The following is an 18,670-nucleotide window of genomic DNA, read 5'->3' on the forward strand; positions in this document are numbered from 1 at the left end:
GGCCCATGCCCACCTTGTCCCCAGCCCAGAGCACTCAGTGCCACCTCCAGGGGACACCTGCAGGGATGGGCACTCCAAAGCTCCCTGGGCAGCCCCTGCCAGGGCCTGAGCCCCCTTTCCATGGGGAAATTGCTGCTGCTGTCCCAGCTGAGCCTGCCCTGGCCCAGCCTGAGGCCGTTCCCTCTCCTCCTGTCCCTGTTCCCTGGAGCAGAGCCCGACCCCCCGGCTGTCCCCTCCTGGCAGGAGCTGTGCAGAGCCACAAGGTCCCCCCTGAGCCTCCTTTTCTCCAGGCTCAGCCCCTTCCCAGCTCCTTCAGGAACTCTCCAGCCCCTTCCCAGCTCCCTCAGGAATTCTCCAGCCCCTTCCCAGCTCCCTCAGGAACTCTCCAGCCCCTTCCCAGCTCCCTCAGGAACTCTCCAGCCCCTTCCCAGCTCCCTCAGGAATTCTCCAGCCCCTTCCCACTCCGTTCCCTGCCCTGGACACTCTCAGCAAGCACCCCAAACATCAACTGCTTTTCCTCAGGAAAGGACAAGCATTTCCTCACCTACTTGCTGCATTAGAATATTTGCTTGACTTTTCCTGGAAATTCAGTGAATATTAACAAAGAGTTGATGCTGTCAAGTGTCTCAGTTTATCTGCAGTTACCTGCCACAAAATCATTGTCTTTTCCTTTGATCAGCCTGCCATACTTTCCATGTTCCCCAAAACCCCACTGTTTGGGCCCTAGATGGGCAGAGGAATAATGAGTTTTCCTCTCCTTGCTTTGATGTCATAGGGGTGGGATGGGATGGGCTGTGAGTCCTTCCAACCCAACTCTTTTGTGACTTAAAGTGTGGCCTTGACACTTCTACACTGTACTGTAAACAATTTATATTTCTCTGAACAACTTATATTTATCTGAACCATTTATATTATCAGGACAATTTGTCATGGCAATTTATATTTATCTGAACCATTTATATTATCAGGACAATTTGTCATGGCAATTTATATTTATCTGAACCATTTGTATTATCAGGACAATTTGTCATGACAATTTATATTTATCTGAACCATTTATATTATCAGGACAATTTGTCATGGCAATTTATATTTATCAGGACACTGTATGTTTATCAGCAGAGGGATCTGTCCAGCAGAAAGAGGTTTTTAGCCTCAGATTGACACAAACCAGAGAGTTTGTGGTGTGTGTGTGGGCAGAGCTCAGCAGGGAAATGAGCAGATGGAAAATCCTCCAGCAGAAGAATGCTGTGGCTCTTTGTGGCTCAGGGGTTTCTCTGGTGACACTGAGAGCAGAGCAGAACCAAACCCTGGGGAGACTTCGGAGCCTTTGTGGGCAGTAACAGCCCAATCCTCCTGATACCTTGGGTTTTAAGATTCTCTGTTCTGTTTGGTGTGCAGCTTTCAGCTTTATATTAAGTGTTACTGGGATCTTTTCACAGCGTGGGGAAGACAAAACAATCCTATTCCAGCTGGAGACTCAAGGAAAATCTCTTCAAACTTCAGGCCCAAAGCTCAAACAACGTGAAAAGAGGAGGACGGGCAAGCAAGCAAGGAGGATGAAACTTCATCATTTGAAGCTATTAATTGGAGAGTTGACTCCTGTATGCAGATGGACTAATAAAAATGTGATATCTCCTGACCAAGCGCTTTCACCCATCTTGGAGCCACCTGGGCAGAGCCAGGACTGTGGCTCTGGTGCTGCCCTGGATCCCTGGCAGTGCCCAAGGCCAGGCTGGAGCAGCCTGGGACAGTGGGAGGTGTCCCTGCCGTGGCAGGGTGGGATTTAAGGTCCCTCCAGCCCAGTCTGGGATCCCATGACTGCACACTGATGATTTTGCATTTAGAAATGAGTCATTGCCCCTGCCAGCCTCAAAACCACCCAACAGATGTGGGAACCCAGAGCTTCCCTCTGGCTGCCCTGGCTGCCCTGGGACCCTGGCAGGGGTCAGAACCCCCCTGGACAGAGCCCCCAGAGACACTGGCTGTGATCTCTGTCCATGGAAAAGAGTTTTCAATCTCACAGGGTGAATTACAAGCTCTGAGTGTTTGATATAAGTAATAATTAAGTGTGGCACGGGTGCAAAAGTAAATTTTAGGATGCTAGATAAGGGGTTCAAAGGAGACAGATGGAGGAAATTGGGTGTGCCTTGTCCTTTTTCTCCTTCTTCATGCCCTCCATGTTTCACTGTGGTGTTGGCATTTTTCTGTTGGTTCAGGCTGGGGACACACTGTCCAACGTAGGTGACAGATATTGGCACGTTATTGTAAATCCAGCACAGGTAGTTTGTGGTATTTAATGTTTGTACCATCCCACTGAGGGCAGAGCCCCACACGCTGCCCTGCAGGACAGAGCTGCGGCAGGGCAGCAGAACATGTTAGAGATAAACAGAATAAACAACCTTGAAACAGCACAGACCAATTATGGCTTCTGCTTTGGCTGTGGGCTGACAGACAGAGACTTTTTACAGTCTTGGGATCATCAATAGCTCAGATTCCGACAAGCAGACCCTTCAGTGATATCCCCTTTCTCCTGAGAGCTGATGCCAGCTCTGTCCCAGCTGCTCAGCCCCCTCCCAGCAGAGCCCACCCGGACCCCTGCGGGGCTGTGCCCAGCACTCACTGTTTGTCTCGGCCACGAAGGGAGGGGTGAGCACCCAGGGCGAGGCCAGGGCGCCCCGCTCGGCGCGCAGCCGGAGCAGGATGGTCCAGCGCCGCCGCCGCAGCTCGGGGGGGAACGGGCACCACGTCCGGGGGGTCTGTGCACAGCCCATCCCGCTCCAGGCGCCGTAGAACCCTCTGCAGAGCACAGAAAAACCTTCCCTTAGGCTGCAGGGCCAGGTGGGACCCGCTGTGTGTGCTGCCACTGCTATGTGGCTATGCTGTCACTGTGGCAGAGGTTTCACAGGCACTGCTGCGAGCCAGGGGGAAGGCTGGTAAGAGGATCCATGTTTACCCCTGAAAGAGCTTTCACAGAATTCCCAGAATTCCCAGGATCACTGGGATGGAAGAGACCTTCAAGACCACCAAGTCCAACCCAGCCCCAGCCCCTCAACCCAGCCCTGGCACCCAGTGCCACATCCAGGCTCTGTTAAACACACCCAGGGATGGTGACTCCACCACCTCCCCAGGCAGCCACTCCAGAACTTTATCACCATTTCTGTAAAACCTTTTCCCTGATATCCAACCTGTATTTCCCTTGGCTCAGCTCGAGGCTGTGAGCTCTGGTTGTGTCAGTGCTGCCTGGAGAAAGAGCCCAGCCCCAGCTGGGCACAGGCACCTTTCAGGAGCTGTGGGGAGTGACAGGGTCACCCCTGAGCCTCCTTTTCTCCAGGCTGGGCACCCCCAGCTCCCTCAGGGGTTCCTCGCAGGGTTTGTGCTCCCAGCCCCTCTCCAGCCTCACTGCCCCCTCTGGACCTTCCCAAGGTCCTTCCCAAACGGAGGGGCCAGGCCTGGACACTGAACTCTACCAAGGTTATTGACATAGAAACTTCTTGCCCTGATTTTTAAAAGCATTAAGTTTTCTTTTATAGTTCTTTTGAAAGTTTTAAAGTTCTCATGAAACTCCTTTAGCCTTCTGATAATGTTTACATATTTGAGAATCAGAATTCCTACACAATTTCATGCATAAATTGAATAGGTTACATATTTGTGGGTGGAGAGAAATGATTGATCGATCTTTGAACCAGTGTGGTTGGAGAGGTAGTAATTCCATCCTCCAATCCAAAACAGTCACCTTTGGAATTCTATAAATACCACATGTTTGAATAAAACTGGGTCTTTTTCTCTTTTGCACTTACCGAGCTCCTGTGTACTCATTTTGTGTCTGAGACAGACTGAAATTTTTTATTTCATGTCCAATAGCAACAGAAACCAAGAAAGAAAGAAGGATAAATAAGATAAACTTGAAACAGCCTGTCCCAATAAACACTTTGTTTGTCTCTGGTGACCAATGAGTAAAGGGTAAACTTAAGAGTTTTGTAAGAATGTATAAAAAGCACGCATTAATAAAAAGAGTTTGAAGCCTTCTGAAAATTGAGTGTGGTGCTTGTATTGCCTCCATCTCCACTACAACACATCACCATCTGTTGAAACCAGGTGGGGCAGCGTTCTTTAGCTCACCCATGATTATTATCAATGGCAGGCAAGGATTTGAAGGTGATTTACCTGCCCTTGAAAAATAGGGCATGTAAATGGCAAAAATCAGAGGATTTGCAAATTGCATTATTGAACTTCTCAGCTGTTTGTTCTATTCACTTTCCAGGCTGTTGCAAGCAAAACAGCTTCAGAGGAAAACCCACGTTAAGTGAAATGCCTTTCAATGCTGTAACAGTATTTACCGATGGCTCTGGGAAAACACACAAATCAAGAATAACATGGCATGACCAGACAACTAAAACCTGGGAGTCAGACATCCAAACAGCCAAAGGTTCTCCTCAAATTGTCAAATTAGCAGCAGTAGTTAAAGATATCCCTCACAACTCCAGGGGGGCAGCCTCTGTGAATGGCCAGCTGTCAAAACCAGGTGGGGCAGTTTTCTTTATCTCCTCCACAGCCATCCCTCATAACTCTGGGGGAGTTTCTTCTGTTCATGGGCCATTAATCATTAATTATCTTCTGTCCATGGCCAGTGGGTATCCCTGCACGGCTGAGAAAATTCCATCATCCCATGGGGAGATGCTCAGCACAAGCATTCCTACCTGGATCCAATCTGACCTGGGAACAGCACAGCAGCCTTTGCCCACTGCATTCCCAGGGGAGCAGCTTTCTTCCCACTGCATTCCCAGAGGAGCAGCTTTCTTCCCCACTGCATTCCCAGAGGAGCAGCTTTCTCCCCACTGCATTCCCAGAGGAGCAGCTTTCTTCCCCACTGCATTCCCAGGGGAGCAGCTTTCTCCCCACTGCATTCCCAGAGGAGCAGCTTTCTTCCCCACTGCATTCCCAGGGGAGCAGCTTTCTCCCCACTGCATTCCCAGAGGAGCCCAGGCCCACCTCCCCCAGCCCTGGAGCTCCAGAGGAAAACTCCCCCCTTGTGCAGGATCCTGCTCCAGCAGAAGCACAGCTGGCACTGCAGGAGGGCTGAGCCACCCTGGGATGGGGCTGCTGCCACCTCCCTGACCCACAGCTGCCAGGGCTGCTCTGACTCTGGCACTGCTTTGTTTTCTGTTTTTTTGTACTATTGCATTTGTATTTTTAATTTTCCTAGTACAGAACTGTTATTCCTGCTCCCACATCTTTGCCTGAGAGCCCCTTAATTTCAAATTTAGAACAATTCCGAGAGAGAGGGTTTGCATTTTCCATTTCAAGGGAGGCTCCTGCCTTCCTCAGCAAACACCTGGCTGTTCAAACCCAGACAATAAACCACCTGGACCACCACCCCCGTCCCAGCCAGCTCTGGTGAGACAAGAAGGTGTCACACAGCTGTGGCTTCACAAGGGTTAAACTAACCCCAGGGCCCACCCAGCCCCTGGGATCTGGGGAAATTTAAACTGGCCAGAGAGAATCAGGAAAGGCTGAAATTCTGTGCAGCATTTCTGGGTGTCCTCAGGGCTTCAATCTCTCCTCAGCTCAGAGGACACCAATGGGCCAAGGGCCTGTCAGTCTCCAGGAGCTGCTCCTGGAGACACATGAAAACATCTCTGATAAAAAATGCTTTTAATCTTTTTTATCTATTTTATTAAAGTCCATGCTTATTCATTTTCAGTGTTTCTGGGGTTTGTAAAACCAGTTGTTATCCTGCATGAGAACAAAATGAGTTGGTTTTATTTACTGTTTACTCACGTTTTGTAATGGGCTGTGTACACCACCGAGCCATTCTCCACTGGAACAGGAGACCACCTCAGCAAACTCTGGAAGTTGTAGGAATAAACCTCCACATTTTTCGGCGCTGGTAAATAGGAAGAAGTTTCTAAAGGAAGAAGAGGAATAAAAAAAAATATATATATATTGATACATTCAAGTGCACAGTAACCAAATTTTGGTCTCCAAATTCCATCACCATATATTAAATTTTCACTGATTTGTAGGTAAAACCTTTTCCTCTCCTTCTTCATCTGTTTCCAGGGCTCTGCCATGTTCAGGTGGGCAGGGCTGGGATGGAATTCCCAGATTCCCCTGGATCCCTGGCAGTGCCCAAGGCCAGGCTGGACACTGGGGCTGGAGCAGCCTGGGGCAGTGGGAGGTGTCCCTGCCATAGCAGGGGTGGCACTGGGTGGGATTTGATGTCCCTTCCATCCCAAACCAGTCTGGGATTCTGTGTATCCATGAATTCCAACCCCCTGTTTTTATTCATTCCATAAAGAGCATAAAGCGGAAAGCACCAAGCCCAGCACAAAACCACAAACCCCACCCAGCCCCCAGGAAGCCATAAACGAAGGTCCCAGGATCACCAAGGCTGGAAGAGCCCCTCAGGATCACCCAGTGCCACCCCAGCAGCACAAACAATGTGAAAAGACCCCACCGCAGCATCACCCAAACTCTGTCCCCAAGGCCACATCCAGACTCGTCCTGAACACTCCCAGACACCGACTCCAAACCTCCCTGGGCAGCTCATCCCAAGGCCTGACCACTCTGTGAGGAAAAATTATTTATAATTTCTGCTCTGCCCCTCCCCTGGTGCCATTTGAGGCCATTTCCTCTTCTCCTTTCCCCTGGGACTCGGCAGCAGAGCCCAACCACCCTCCTGGCAGGGACTGTGCCGAGCAGTGAGCTCCAGGCTGAGCCTCCTTTTCTCCAGGCTGAGCCCCCTTCTGCTCTTTACACATTCTTTTTTTTTCTGGAAGGTTTTCCAGCCCTTCCAAGGTTTTTCCCTGCCCACTGGTGATCCCAGCAGCTGATCTGTTCTATCTGCAGCTCACGTTTGCCTCCCTGCACGACCCAGGTGGGCACCCAGTGCCAGGGCTGCCCACCCTGCCAGGGAACAATTCCCAATTCCCAATCTCCCACCCAGCCCTGCCCTCTGGCAGTGGGAGCCATTCCCTGGCTCCTGTCCCTCCATCCCTTGTCCCCAGTCCCTCTGCAGCTCTCCTGGAGCCCCTTCAGGCCCTGGCAGGGCTCTGAGCTCTGCCTGGAGCTTCTCCTCTCTTCTCCTCCCCCATCTCCCTCCTGCCAACCCTGAGGCCATTCCGGACACATCAGGGACACATCAGGGCCACATCAGGGGACACATCAGGGACACAGCAGGAACACATCAGGGACACATCAGGGGCCACAACAGGGACACATCAGGGCCACATCAGGGGACACATCAGGGACACATCAGGGACACATCAGGGGACACATCAGGGGACACATCAGGGGACACATCAGGGGACACATCGGGGACACATCAGGGGACACATCAGGGGACACATCAGGGGACACATCAGGGACACATCAGGGCCACATCACAAGCCACATCAGGGACACATCAGGGACACATCAGGGCCACATCAGGGACACACCAGGAGCCACATCAGGGCCACCATCGGCCTCCAGCTCCTGGCCAGGAAGGGCACAGCAAAGGGAGGAGCTGTGTCTGAGGGACAGAAGGACAGACTGACAGGCCAGGAAGGCGAGGAGGACGATGACAAAAACATGACCAAAAAGGGACAGAGGCAGGCAGGGCCTGCAGGGCAGCCAGAGGCGAAGGGAAGGGAAATGGGGGCGGTGGTGGAGAGCAGGAAGGGCTGAGGAGGAGGAGGAGGAGGAGGGAGCAGCCGGAGACAGGGAGGAAGAGCAGAACCAGAAGCTGCCCTGGGATCTCTCCTGGAGCCTGCAGGGACCAGCAGGGAGGGAGGAAGGCTTTCCTCCTGTACCCCTCGTGCTTTTCTGGAGTGACTCCCTCACACCATGAGGGGCACAGAATAATCAGGGGATGGAGGGGCTTGGAAGGGACTTCACAGATCACCCAGTGCCACCCCCTGCCAGGGGCAGGGACACCTCCCACCTTGGCCTGACAAAGAACCGTGACAAAATGCCCCACATCACAGCAGGCAAGTTCTTACTCTGAAGAACAGAGTCTCCCAAGACACAGTCTGTTAACTTTTACATCAACGAGATCAGCAGATCAAGCACTCGAATCAAATTCTGGCCCAGGCTTCCCCGGGAATTTGGATTAATTTAAAAAGTTTGGGTCTTTTTGATTTCTACATTAAGTTGCATGAAACCCTAAGTCCAAAATACCGAATAATGAGTTGAGCTTTAGCTTTCCAAGAAAAGCTGTGGCTGCCCCATTCCTGGAAGTGTCCAAAGGCCAGGCTGAAGCAATCTGGGCCAGGGGAAGGTATCCCTGCCCATGGCAGGGGGTGGAACAGTGACATCAGCCTGTCATTAATGTCTCCCAGGTCTGTCACATTAATTTCTCAGCCTCAGCTCTGGGGCAGCACTCTCAGAACACACACACTGCCTTGGGCCACGTTCAGCTTTGCAAACCCCTGGGAGATTCCTCACGGCTTCCCAAACCATCCCCCTCTCAGGTGCTGGGAAGGCCCCCAAGGAGCCTTCTCTAAACTGGTGAGAAATTTTCACTTTCCAGTCCCACGGATCCTGTCTTGCACTCTCGCTGCTGGTCTGACATGTGGTGAGGTATCTCACACCATCTGTGCCCTCAGACCTCTGCTGCACGCCCTTCTACAGAATCCCAGGAAGCTCTGAGAGCAAAACACCACAGCAGCAATTCCCAGCACACCTTAAAAGTAAATCAAAAAAGAGCGATGAAGGACAGGGGGAGATGGGATTTTGGGAATTAGGAATTGTTCCCTGGCAGGGTGGGCAGGGCTGGGATGGAATTCCCAGATTCCCCTGGATCCCTGGCAGTGCCCAAGGCCAGGCTGGACACTGGGGCTGGAGCAGCTGGGACAGTGGGAGGTGTCCCTGCCATGGCAGGAAGGAATTTAAGGTTCCTCCAGCCCAGTCTGGGATCCCATGACTGCACATTGTTTATTTGCATTTAGAAATTACTCATTTCCCCTGTCAGCTCCAAAAACACTGCAGAGCTCACCAAAAACACTGCAGAGCTTATCACAGCCACCCCAGGGCTCACCAGCCCTCTGAGGCTGCCACGAGGGTGCCACGAGGCTGAGGAACTGCTTTCTCAGCACCCAGAGAAATCTGAATTTCTGTCAGATCCCTCCCTCGCAGGGCAGGGACTGCAACTGCTGAAATCACGCCCTCAACTTCCTACTCATCTCCAGTTTGTACGGCCTAAAATAACACAATGAACACTTCAAACACGGCACCCACGGGTCCAAGCACCACTCAAAACCCCAAACTCCCTCAGGCAAAGACAGAGAGGTCCCATCCTTCCTTCCCACCCGGCAGGGCTTTGCACTGGGCTGGTTTTTCAGAGCAGCCCAGGAAGGCTCAGATTGTTTTTTCCTGCTGTGCAGAGAATCAATGATATTTCAAACCACGAGTCAGAACTTTCACCCAGCAGAGTGTGAAGCCACAATCACTGCCAGTGAAAGCAGCTTGGCTGGGGTGACCCACCCGTGTCCCAGCTCCTGCTGCTCCTCAGGGATTCCCCATCCCTTGTCCTGCATCAGCCCCCAGCCATTCTGCAAAGCTGGCAGGACAGGAAGATGGGCTTTGGGGGATTTTGGGTGGACTTCTGCTGTTCCAGTGCACCAAAGTGGCTTCTCAGGGGTAGTGTAAAATTCCCATCCATGGCGCGGGGAGATCAGCTACCAGGCCCTTCCCCATCCAACCTATTTTGGGATTGGGGGATTCCCGGAGCTCCCTGGGAAGTCCCTGGCTGCAGGAGGCCGTGCCCTGGTTCGCGTCCAGCAGGTCAGGCTGGTCAGGCTGGTCAGGGTGGCCGCGGCCACCACCGGGACACGGCCACGGGACACGCGGAACCCACCGAGAGCCGCGGGGAGGCACAGGGGACACGGCCCCGGGCCAGCACGGCGGCACAGACCGCGCCCGCGGGCACCGAGCCCCGCAAACCGAACCCCGCAAACCGAGCCCCGCAAACCGAGCCCCGCAAACACTGAACCCCCAAAACACCGAGCCCCGCAAACACTGAACCCCCAAAACACCGAGCCCCGCAAACACAGAACCCCCAAAACACCGAGCCCCGCAAACACTGAACCCCCAAAACACCGAGCCCCGCAAACACAGAACCCCCAAAACACCGAGCCCCGCAAACACTGAACCCCCAAAACACCGAGCTCCGCAAACACTGAACCCCCAAACAAACACCGAGCCCCGCAAACCGAACCCTGCAAACACTGAATCCCCAAAAAACCGAGCCCTGCAAACACAGAACACCGCAAACGCTGAACCCACAAAACACCGAGCCCCGCAAACACAGAACCCCGCAAACAATGAACCCCCGAACACCGAGCCCCGCAAACACTGAACCCCGCATCCCCCCAAGCCCCGCAAACACCGAGCCGCACATTCCCCGAATCCCACAAACGCAAAATCCGCATCCCCCGAACCCCGCATCCCCCCGAACCCCGCACCCCCCGAACCCCGCATCCCCCGAACCCCGCATCCCCCAAACCCCGCACCCCCCGAACCCCCATCCCCCGAACCCCCATCCCCCCGAACCCCCATCCCCCGAGCCCCGCACCCACCCGCGGCCGCGGCCCGCGCCGAGCCCAGCAGCAGGAACAGCAGCAGGAACAGCAGCAGGAACAGGAGCGGGAGGGAGCAGAGCGGAGCCCAGCCCCGCATGGCCCCGCTCGGCCGCGGGTCCCGGAGCGCGGCCGGGCCGTGCCGGGCCGTGCCGGGCCGGGCTGGGGCGGCCGCACGCTCCGACCCCGCAGCGCCACCGCTCCGCCCCCGCACCGCCGCTGTCACCGCCGCTGTCACCGCCCCCGGGGGCTGAGCCCGGCCCGGCCCCGCCCGAGGGCGCTGCCAGCCCCGGCAGGGCCGGGCAGGGGCGGCCAGGGCGGTGCCGCGGTCCCCTGGCCCTGTCCTGCCCCTTCTCCTGCCCCTGGCCTTGTCTCTGTGCCGGCTTCGGCCCCTTCTCCTGTGCTGTCCGAGTACCTGCCCCGTCCTTTCCTGCCCCTGTCTTCATCCCTATCCCTTATCCCATCCCCATCCCTATCCCCATCCCCATCCCTTATCCCCATCCCCATCCCTTATCCCATCCCCATCCCCATCCCCATCCCCTATCCCCATCCCTTATCCCTATCCCTTATCCCATCCCCATCCCTTATCCCCATCCCTATCCCCATCCCTTATCCCCATCCCCATCCCCATCCCCATCCCCATCCCCTATCCCCATCCCTTATCCCTATCCCTTATCCCATCCCCATCCCTTATCCCCATCCCTATCCCCATCCCTTATCCCCATCCCCATCCCCATCCCCATCCCCATCCCTTATCCCATCCCCATCCCCATCCCCATCCCTTATCCCATCCCCATCCCCATCCCCATCCCTTATCCCCATCCCTATCCCCATCCTTATCTGTCCCCTATCGCTATTCTTGTCCCTACGACGCCCCTGTCCCCTGTCCCTGTGGTTGATGTGAGGACATCTCACCCCGGTTTCTCCGGCTGCACCGGGCACAGCAGCAGCCCCTGGTGACACTGACCACACCTGCAGCCCCTGGTGACACTGACCACACCTGCAGTTCGTGGTGACACTGACCCACACCTACATCCCCTGGGGACACTGACCTGCAGCCCCTGGTGACACTGACCTGCAGCCCCTGGGGACACTGACCACACCTGCAGCCCCTGGGGACACTGACCACACCTGCAGCCCCTGGGGACACTTACCACACCTGCAGCCCCTGGGGACACTGACCTGCAGCCCCTGGGGACACTTACCACACCTGCAGCCCCTGGTGACACTGACCTGCAGCCCCTGGGGACACTTACCACACCTGCAGCCCCTGGTGACACTGACCCACACCTGCAGCCTCTGGGGACACTGACCACACCTGCAGCCCCTGGGGACACTGACCCACACCTGCAGCCCCTGGGGACACTGACCACACCTGCAGCCCCTGGGGACACTGACCATGCCTGCAGCTGATGCCAGTGACAGCAGATTGTGACTGAAAACTGCTTTGGTTAAAGGCAACAGAAGCAGAGGGGTATTTCAAGTGTCTCCTGAACACAATCGAAATGCTCTCTCTGAAACACTTCCGAGGGGAAATATTATTATTATTATTATCATAATTACCATCACTAATATTAGCACTACAGTGTCAGCAGGACTGTGGCTGGCAGGACTGCCAGCAGAGGAATCTGAGCAAGGTTAGGGTGTGTTAAACACCTGGAATGAACGCAGATGATGTTCGGGTGCCCGACGGGTCCCTGGGCAGAGCTGGCACCGGTGCCAAGGGATTTCCGAGCAGGGAAGAATGGCAGGAGCTCATGTTCCGAGCAGCTCTGGTTCCCGGCTGGATGAATCACCGGATTCCGCCGCAGTTCAGCTTTTTCTCCATCCAGGGAGAGATTTCTGCCTGTTCCTTGGCCCCGGGCTCTCGGGCGGGGCAGCAATAAAACAGGTGAGACTCTCCTGTAACAGCCTTTAACCCGCCTTTCTTAAATGAGGACATTGAACAGCAAAACAGAGCCCGCAGAGGCACTTTAATTAGAGGGGCGCCTTCATTAATGAGGCTTTGACTGATGAAAGCAGCGTGGAGGAACTCGAAATTAAAGAAACTCAACTTGTGACTTAGGCAGTGGGGTTCCCCTCCTCCCTTCTGCTAAAGGACGCGTTTGATGACAGAAATCCCAGAACTTGTCATGTCTGTTTGCCCTTTGCCAAAGCAGAGGGGAACTTGGCCAGGGTCTTGGTTTCAGTCCAGGCAGGGTTTTGGCACAGCTCTGTCTTACCTGGAGCTTCCTGATAAATCACAGCCCAAGAAATGACTCCCCTGGAGTCCTCTTGGGTAGGAGGGAGGTCAAAGTGAGAAAAGGTTCATGGAAGATGTGGTACCCACCATCGGATGATGAGGGAGGATATATTAAAACTGGAGCTTAAGGAGAATGGGGAGAATGGAGAATAAAGTGATTTGATGAAGACACAGGGAAGAGAGAGCTGGGTTTAGTGTGACATCCGATCAGAAAGAAAATAATATCAATAATCCAGGAAATCTGCAGAACCTACAGAAGTCCAGGGATAATTCTGTGTCTTTGAGCCTAGGGAGAGGGAAGCAAAGTCAATATCAAATCAGACAGCGAGGGATAAATGAGCTCGTGATTTTCCTGCAGCCAAATTTCTGGCACAGAATCTTGAAAAAAAAAAAATCTACAAAAAGATAAAGAAGGTGCCCAAAAATAACAGAGAGGGAGAGGGGAAATGAATCCATTGCCAGACCCAGGGGCAGTTCCACATCAGGCAGTGATCAGGATGTGAACAATTTTAGCATCACAGTGGTCTGGGAGAGAAATCAGCCCCAGCCTGGTGTTCCTCAATTGTCCCTCTGTTAAAGAACCACAGGTAACTCAGTCAGGAAACTGAAACAAGAAAGAAAAGCAGGAAGGATCCCCTGTCCTATTCAAATTACATTTCAGAAAGTTTTAAACAAATTCCAGACTTATTACACCAAAAGCTCTTCAAACTCTGACCTCATTCCTTGCCACTCCTGGTGTCTGCTGCTTGGATTTTTAACCTTCTTCCTGGAAGAGAGACAGAATTGAGTTGTTTTACAGTGGTCTGACATGAACAGGAAAAACATTCTTAGAGAAAACCCACATTGGTCTGGTCAGCCACAAAGCCTCCCACTGCAAACTTTGCTGTGGGGGCTCTGCTGATGTTTGGGGATGATCTGGACCCTCATGTGCCAGCTGGGAACTCTTGGAGGTAGATAGAAAATTATTTAGATGTGTAAAGAGGCATCTCCAATTCAGTTTTGGTCTCAGTTTCCAGTCCTACCCTGCCCTCTGGCAGTGGGAGCCATTCTCTGCATCCTGTCCCTACAGCCCTTGTCCCCAGTCTCTCTGCTGGAGCCCCTTTAGGTGCCACAGCTACAGAGGGTTAAAGGAAATTACCTACAGAGGATTAAAGGAAATTACCTACAGAGGGTTAAAGGAAATTACCTACAGAGGGTTAAAGGAAATTACCTACAGAGGGTTAAAGGACATTACCCACAGGTTAAAGGAAATTATGTCACCCCGGGAAGAGATTTGAGTTTTAATGGATGATTTTTAAGGTCCCTTCCAGCCCAAGCCAGCCTGGGATTCTGTGATTTCACCTGGCTCAGGTGACACAGGTGCCTGTAAAAGGGACAGGTCACAAAGAGATCAGGAAGGAAAAAAGCAACTCTTCCCTCCCTGGGTTGTGTTGGATGTTCTGTGTTCTGACCTAGAGCAGGAGTTTGGGTTTGCTGCTGAATTCTGAGCTGGGCCAGGCTTTCCCAGAGCCTTTGGGCTCATTGTGTGTGTGCGTTTCACCATGTTGTGAGGCTCAAAGTAAAAAAAATGTGTTTAGAGATTCACTTACAGTAAATCTGTGATGAAATCGAGTCTGGGAGACAGAGGAAGTGCAGTCAGGCAGTGCCTGATCAGAGCAGTTTCCACGAGCAGAGTAAACAGAGCTCTACTCATGTGAGAGATAAACACCCCATTCCAGGAATGAACTTGTCTGCCAGGTCAGCCCTTCTGAGAAGAGGCTTGTCTCGGGGTATGAAATTAATCCTGAATTTTGGGTGTCTGGGCATGACACTGAGGGTGGTAAATAGCTGTAGGAACAAAAAGATCACAGTGGCCAAGGGAAGTCAGTTCCTCAAATGGTGACATTTAGGGGGAATCACAGAATCCCAGACTGGTTTGGGCTGGGAGGGATCTTGAAATCCACCCAGTGCCACCCCAGGGACACCTCCCACTGTCCCAGGCTGCTCCAGCCCCAGTGTCCAGCCTGGCCTTGGGCACTGCCAGGGATCCAGGGGAATCTGGGAATTCCATCCCAGCCCTGCCCACCCTGCCAGGGAACAATTCCCAATTCCCACTCTCCCACCCAGCCCTGCCCTCTGGCAGTTTAAGGCCACTGCCCCCTGTCCTGCCACTTTCTGCCCACATAAAAATCTCTCTCCCTCCCTTTTTAGCCCCTTCAGGCCCTGGCAGGGCTCTGAGCTCTCCCTGGAGCTTCTCCTCTCCAGGTGAGCCCCCCCAGCTCTGCCAGCCTGGCTCCAGCCCTGGATCCTCTGGATGAGGATCCCTCGTGGATCAGTTTTTGGTGGAGGAGTTTTCAAGGTGATGTGTGGGAAATGAAAACGTGAATTTAAGGAACACACCCTGAGGGCACCTCCTCTGGTGGAACATTGGCTCTGCTAACAGAAAATTCACAATCCCAGAGTCACCCCAAAGCCTGTCCCCAAGGACACTTCCAGACACCTCTGGGACACTCCCAGAAACTCCAGCAGACCCTGGGAAACTCATTCCAGAACCTCAACACTCTGGGAGGGAAAAATTCTTTCCAGTCTCTGATGTGAACCTCCCCCATGAGAAAGTTGGGGACTGGGGCAAGGTGGGCACAGCAGGGAAGTGAAGCAGCTTCCAGGAGGCCTCCAAGGGCCTTGTGGAAAACCCCAACACCCAAAAAAGGGCATTTTGCTGGGAAAGAGAGAAAAAAATTCACTGTGACTCAGTGAAGGAGCTCAGCAGAAGTGAGAGGAGGTGAGCACTCCTGCTTTTGTGAACAAGTCCAGACACAGGGAGGGAGGCAGGCAGGGGAAAGAAGAGATTTTCTAAGGGAAGGAAGAGATTTCCCAGGGAAAGGAAGAAATTTTCCAGGGAAAGGAAGAAATTTTCCAGGGGAAGGAGAGGCTTCACAGGGAAAGGAAGAAATTTTCCAGGGAAAGGAAGAAATTTTCCAGGGAAAGGAAGAAATTTCCCAGGGGAAGGAAGAAATTTTCCAGGGGAAGCAAGAAATTTTCTATGGGAAAGAAGAGGTTTCACAGTGGAAGGAGGAGATTTTCCAGGGAAAGGAAGAGATTTTCCAGGGAAGGAAGAGATTTTCCAGGGAAAGGAGGAGATTTTCCAGGGAAGGAAGAGATTTTCCAGGGAAAGGAAGAGATTTCCCAGGGAAAGGAAGAGATTTCCCAGGGGAAGGAGCCAACCCTGCACTGCAGGGATGTGCCAGCCCCAGCTGGGCTGTGGGAAGGGTATTTGGGATTATATCCCATTTATGCATTCACAGCCTTAATGCCAGCACAAGCTAAAGAGGCTCTAAATGTATCCCCAAAATGCCCCTAAAATGCCAAAGTGCTCCAGATTGTTCAGCTTTCCAGGCAGGAGCTTTCCTGGGTGTGTTTTCGCTCCAGGGATGCAGTGGAATCACTTTTTCAGACACTTTAATATATCTGATTTTTAATTTGCTCTTACCAGGGCAGCAGACAGAGCTCAAAGCCTCAGGTACCAATACAGGTGTGCCAATTACATAAAATAAACAAGTAAATCCTAATAATAAATAAATAAAACCTAATCCATTACAAAGAAATAAATCCTAATAATAAATAAATCAAGCCTAATCAATTATAAATATATAAAACCCAATAATAAAAACCTAATAAATTATAAATAAATAAACAAAGCCTAATAATAAATAAATAAAACCCTAATAAATTACAAATAAAAACCTAATAAGAAATAAAGAAAACCCTAACAAATTACAAATAAAACCTAATAAGAAATAAATAAACCCTAATCAAATCTAATAAATAAACAAATAAACCCCAACAATAATTCAGGCCAATCCCAGGATCCATTCCAAAGGCAGAAGTCCTGGGAAAACCAGCCATGGAAAATCCTCCCCAGCTGCTGGAGTCCCTCAGCTCTTTCTAAATAACTCCAGAATTGTTGGCTTTCCCTATTATATACTGGCTCTTGCAAATTCTTATTTATAATAATAATTATATAATTTATAATATATAAAAATAAGTATATGGTTATAATATATTACATATTTTATATTATTTAGAATATATAATTATATATTGATATATAGTAATATATTTCTATAATTTATATAATTATATAAGTAATATATTTATACATAATATAATTTCTATATTACTATAGTATACATAATGTATATTTATTAAAATAATATTATTTATTATATTTATATATACTTATATTATTATATTAATATTTATTTATATTATTTCTATATTAATTACAACTATTTTGGTACAGCACCGTTTGTAACCACTCTGAACTGCTTTAATGTAGTAAATATTTAATTTACAGGGCCAGTGTAATTTATCACCTGGCCCTGTGTAAATCATATATTTTAGTGTGACAAACATATATATTATGTTTGTATGTGACAAACACGTATTTTATAGTTTAGATGTGGGAACCCTGGCTGCTGAGAATTTCAAACTTTCCATGCTGACAGACTCTGACCTCCCAAAAAAACCACTGCATTGACCTGAGGCCGTGGAGAAGGCTTCCAAAATTGAAATATAGAATTAAGATTATAAGTGTGTAGTTTAGATAGAAGTGTGTAATGTCACACAGGGGAAAACTTAGAGTTTAAAGTTTTACAATATAATAATATATATAAAACAAGAGAGAAGTTTTAGGGCAGAGACTAGTCCTTCTTCTTCACCTTCTCCATGGGTTTGAGTGGTATTTCATTAAATAAAAAAGTAATAAAATAAAATAAATAATTTAATATATTAAAAATTTAATTAATACAAATAATTAAATATTTTTTTCAAAAGTAATTAAATAAAAAAGTCCACATTGCGGACCACAAGTAGTTAGTTAACAATTAAAATAATTTAATGTCATTTCTTAGTTAGACAGCTTATCCTCAAAAGATCTTATAGGGAGAAAGATACAACTCCATTTTTAGTATATTAAGATAAAGTACTATAAAACTCACAGTTTATAAAACTATAATAAAAACTAATAAACATCTAAATCCAAACAAAAATACCATCTCATAGATTTAATCCCAACCCTAACAAAAAAAAACCCTAAAACCTCCACATTTAGGCTTTCAGTAAATATTCAAACAGAGACTATGTGTTGTGCAGTGTGGTGTTAAATGCTTTTATTTGTGTCACTCACTGACAATGGTGAGAATAACTCAGAGAATTTGGGAAATGGCTAACGCTGTTTTCATGGATTTGTCTGTATAAAATTGTCTTGTCTGTACGAAATAATATTGAAAAGAAATAAACTATTGATATAAATAATATAAAATAATATTGAAAAGAAATAATATTTAAAAGGAAATAAACAAGAATGCAAGGAAGGATTTAGGACTGACCTTTGGCTATCCAGAACTGTCCAAGCACAGAACAGGGGCCTTGTGGGAACATAAAATAGCTCAATTTCACCTGCAGCACTTTAAAAAGATGGGTCAAGAACCAGCAAACTCAAAGGAATGTTTGAATGTGCATAATCTTCATCAACATGCATTTGATCAATGTGCTGAAAAAGTATATATTAAATATATTAAAATATCTTATATATAATATATATTTATATAAAATATAAAATACAAAATACAAAATACAAAATACAAAAGATAAAATATAAAACATAATATATAAATAATACATAATGCATATAAAATATTTATAAAGATAATATATAAATTATTTGGAACTAACTTTTATCCCTCATTAAACTTTAAAAATGTTAAAGAGTGAGCCTTGCTGCTCACAGGCTCAATGCCAGGACACAAAACCTCTGCCCATCACCCTCCCCTCCCTGGGGCTGGGAGCTGATACTGAATTTATCCCACAGAAGTGGTTCTGGTTT

The 18,670-nt window shown here is 49.7% G+C and overlaps 1 protein-coding gene and 1 long non-coding RNA gene across 2 annotated transcripts in view; both read right to left on the bottom strand.

Annotated features, from left to right (window-relative positions):
• IFNGR2 (interferon gamma receptor 2) overlaps window positions 1-10,794 on the bottom strand; it is a 19,899-nt gene extending 9,105 nt beyond the window's left edge. Inside the window, exons 1-3 of the mRNA XM_072936219.1 lie at window positions 10,563-10,794; window positions 5,782-5,908; window positions 2,624-2,799 (exon numbers count right to left, since the gene is read on the bottom strand). Coding sequence (XP_072792320.1) covers window positions 2,624-2,799; window positions 5,782-5,908; window positions 10,563-10,662 — 403 coding nt within the window. The 5' untranslated portion in view covers window positions 10,663-10,794. The remainder of the gene's footprint in view (window positions 1-2,623; window positions 2,800-5,781; window positions 5,909-10,562) is intronic.
• Window positions 10,795-12,085: 1,291 nt separating this feature from the next.
• Window positions 12,086-14,371, bottom strand: LOC140685154 (uncharacterized). The gene is made up of 2 exons (XR_012058420.1): window positions 13,967-14,371; window positions 12,086-13,918 (listed from the first exon to the last, which is right to left on the bottom strand). It is a non-coding gene; the product is annotated as an uncharacterized lncRNA (long non-coding RNA).
• Between the last annotated feature and the right edge of the window lie 4,299 nt (window positions 14,372-18,670).

The sequence above is a fragment of the Taeniopygia guttata genome, chromosome 1 (genome assembly GCF_048771995.1).
Source record: "Taeniopygia guttata chromosome 1, bTaeGut7.mat, whole genome shotgun sequence".
In the NCBI taxonomy this organism is placed as follows: Eukaryota; Metazoa; Chordata; class Aves; order Passeriformes; family Estrildidae; genus Taeniopygia; species Taeniopygia guttata.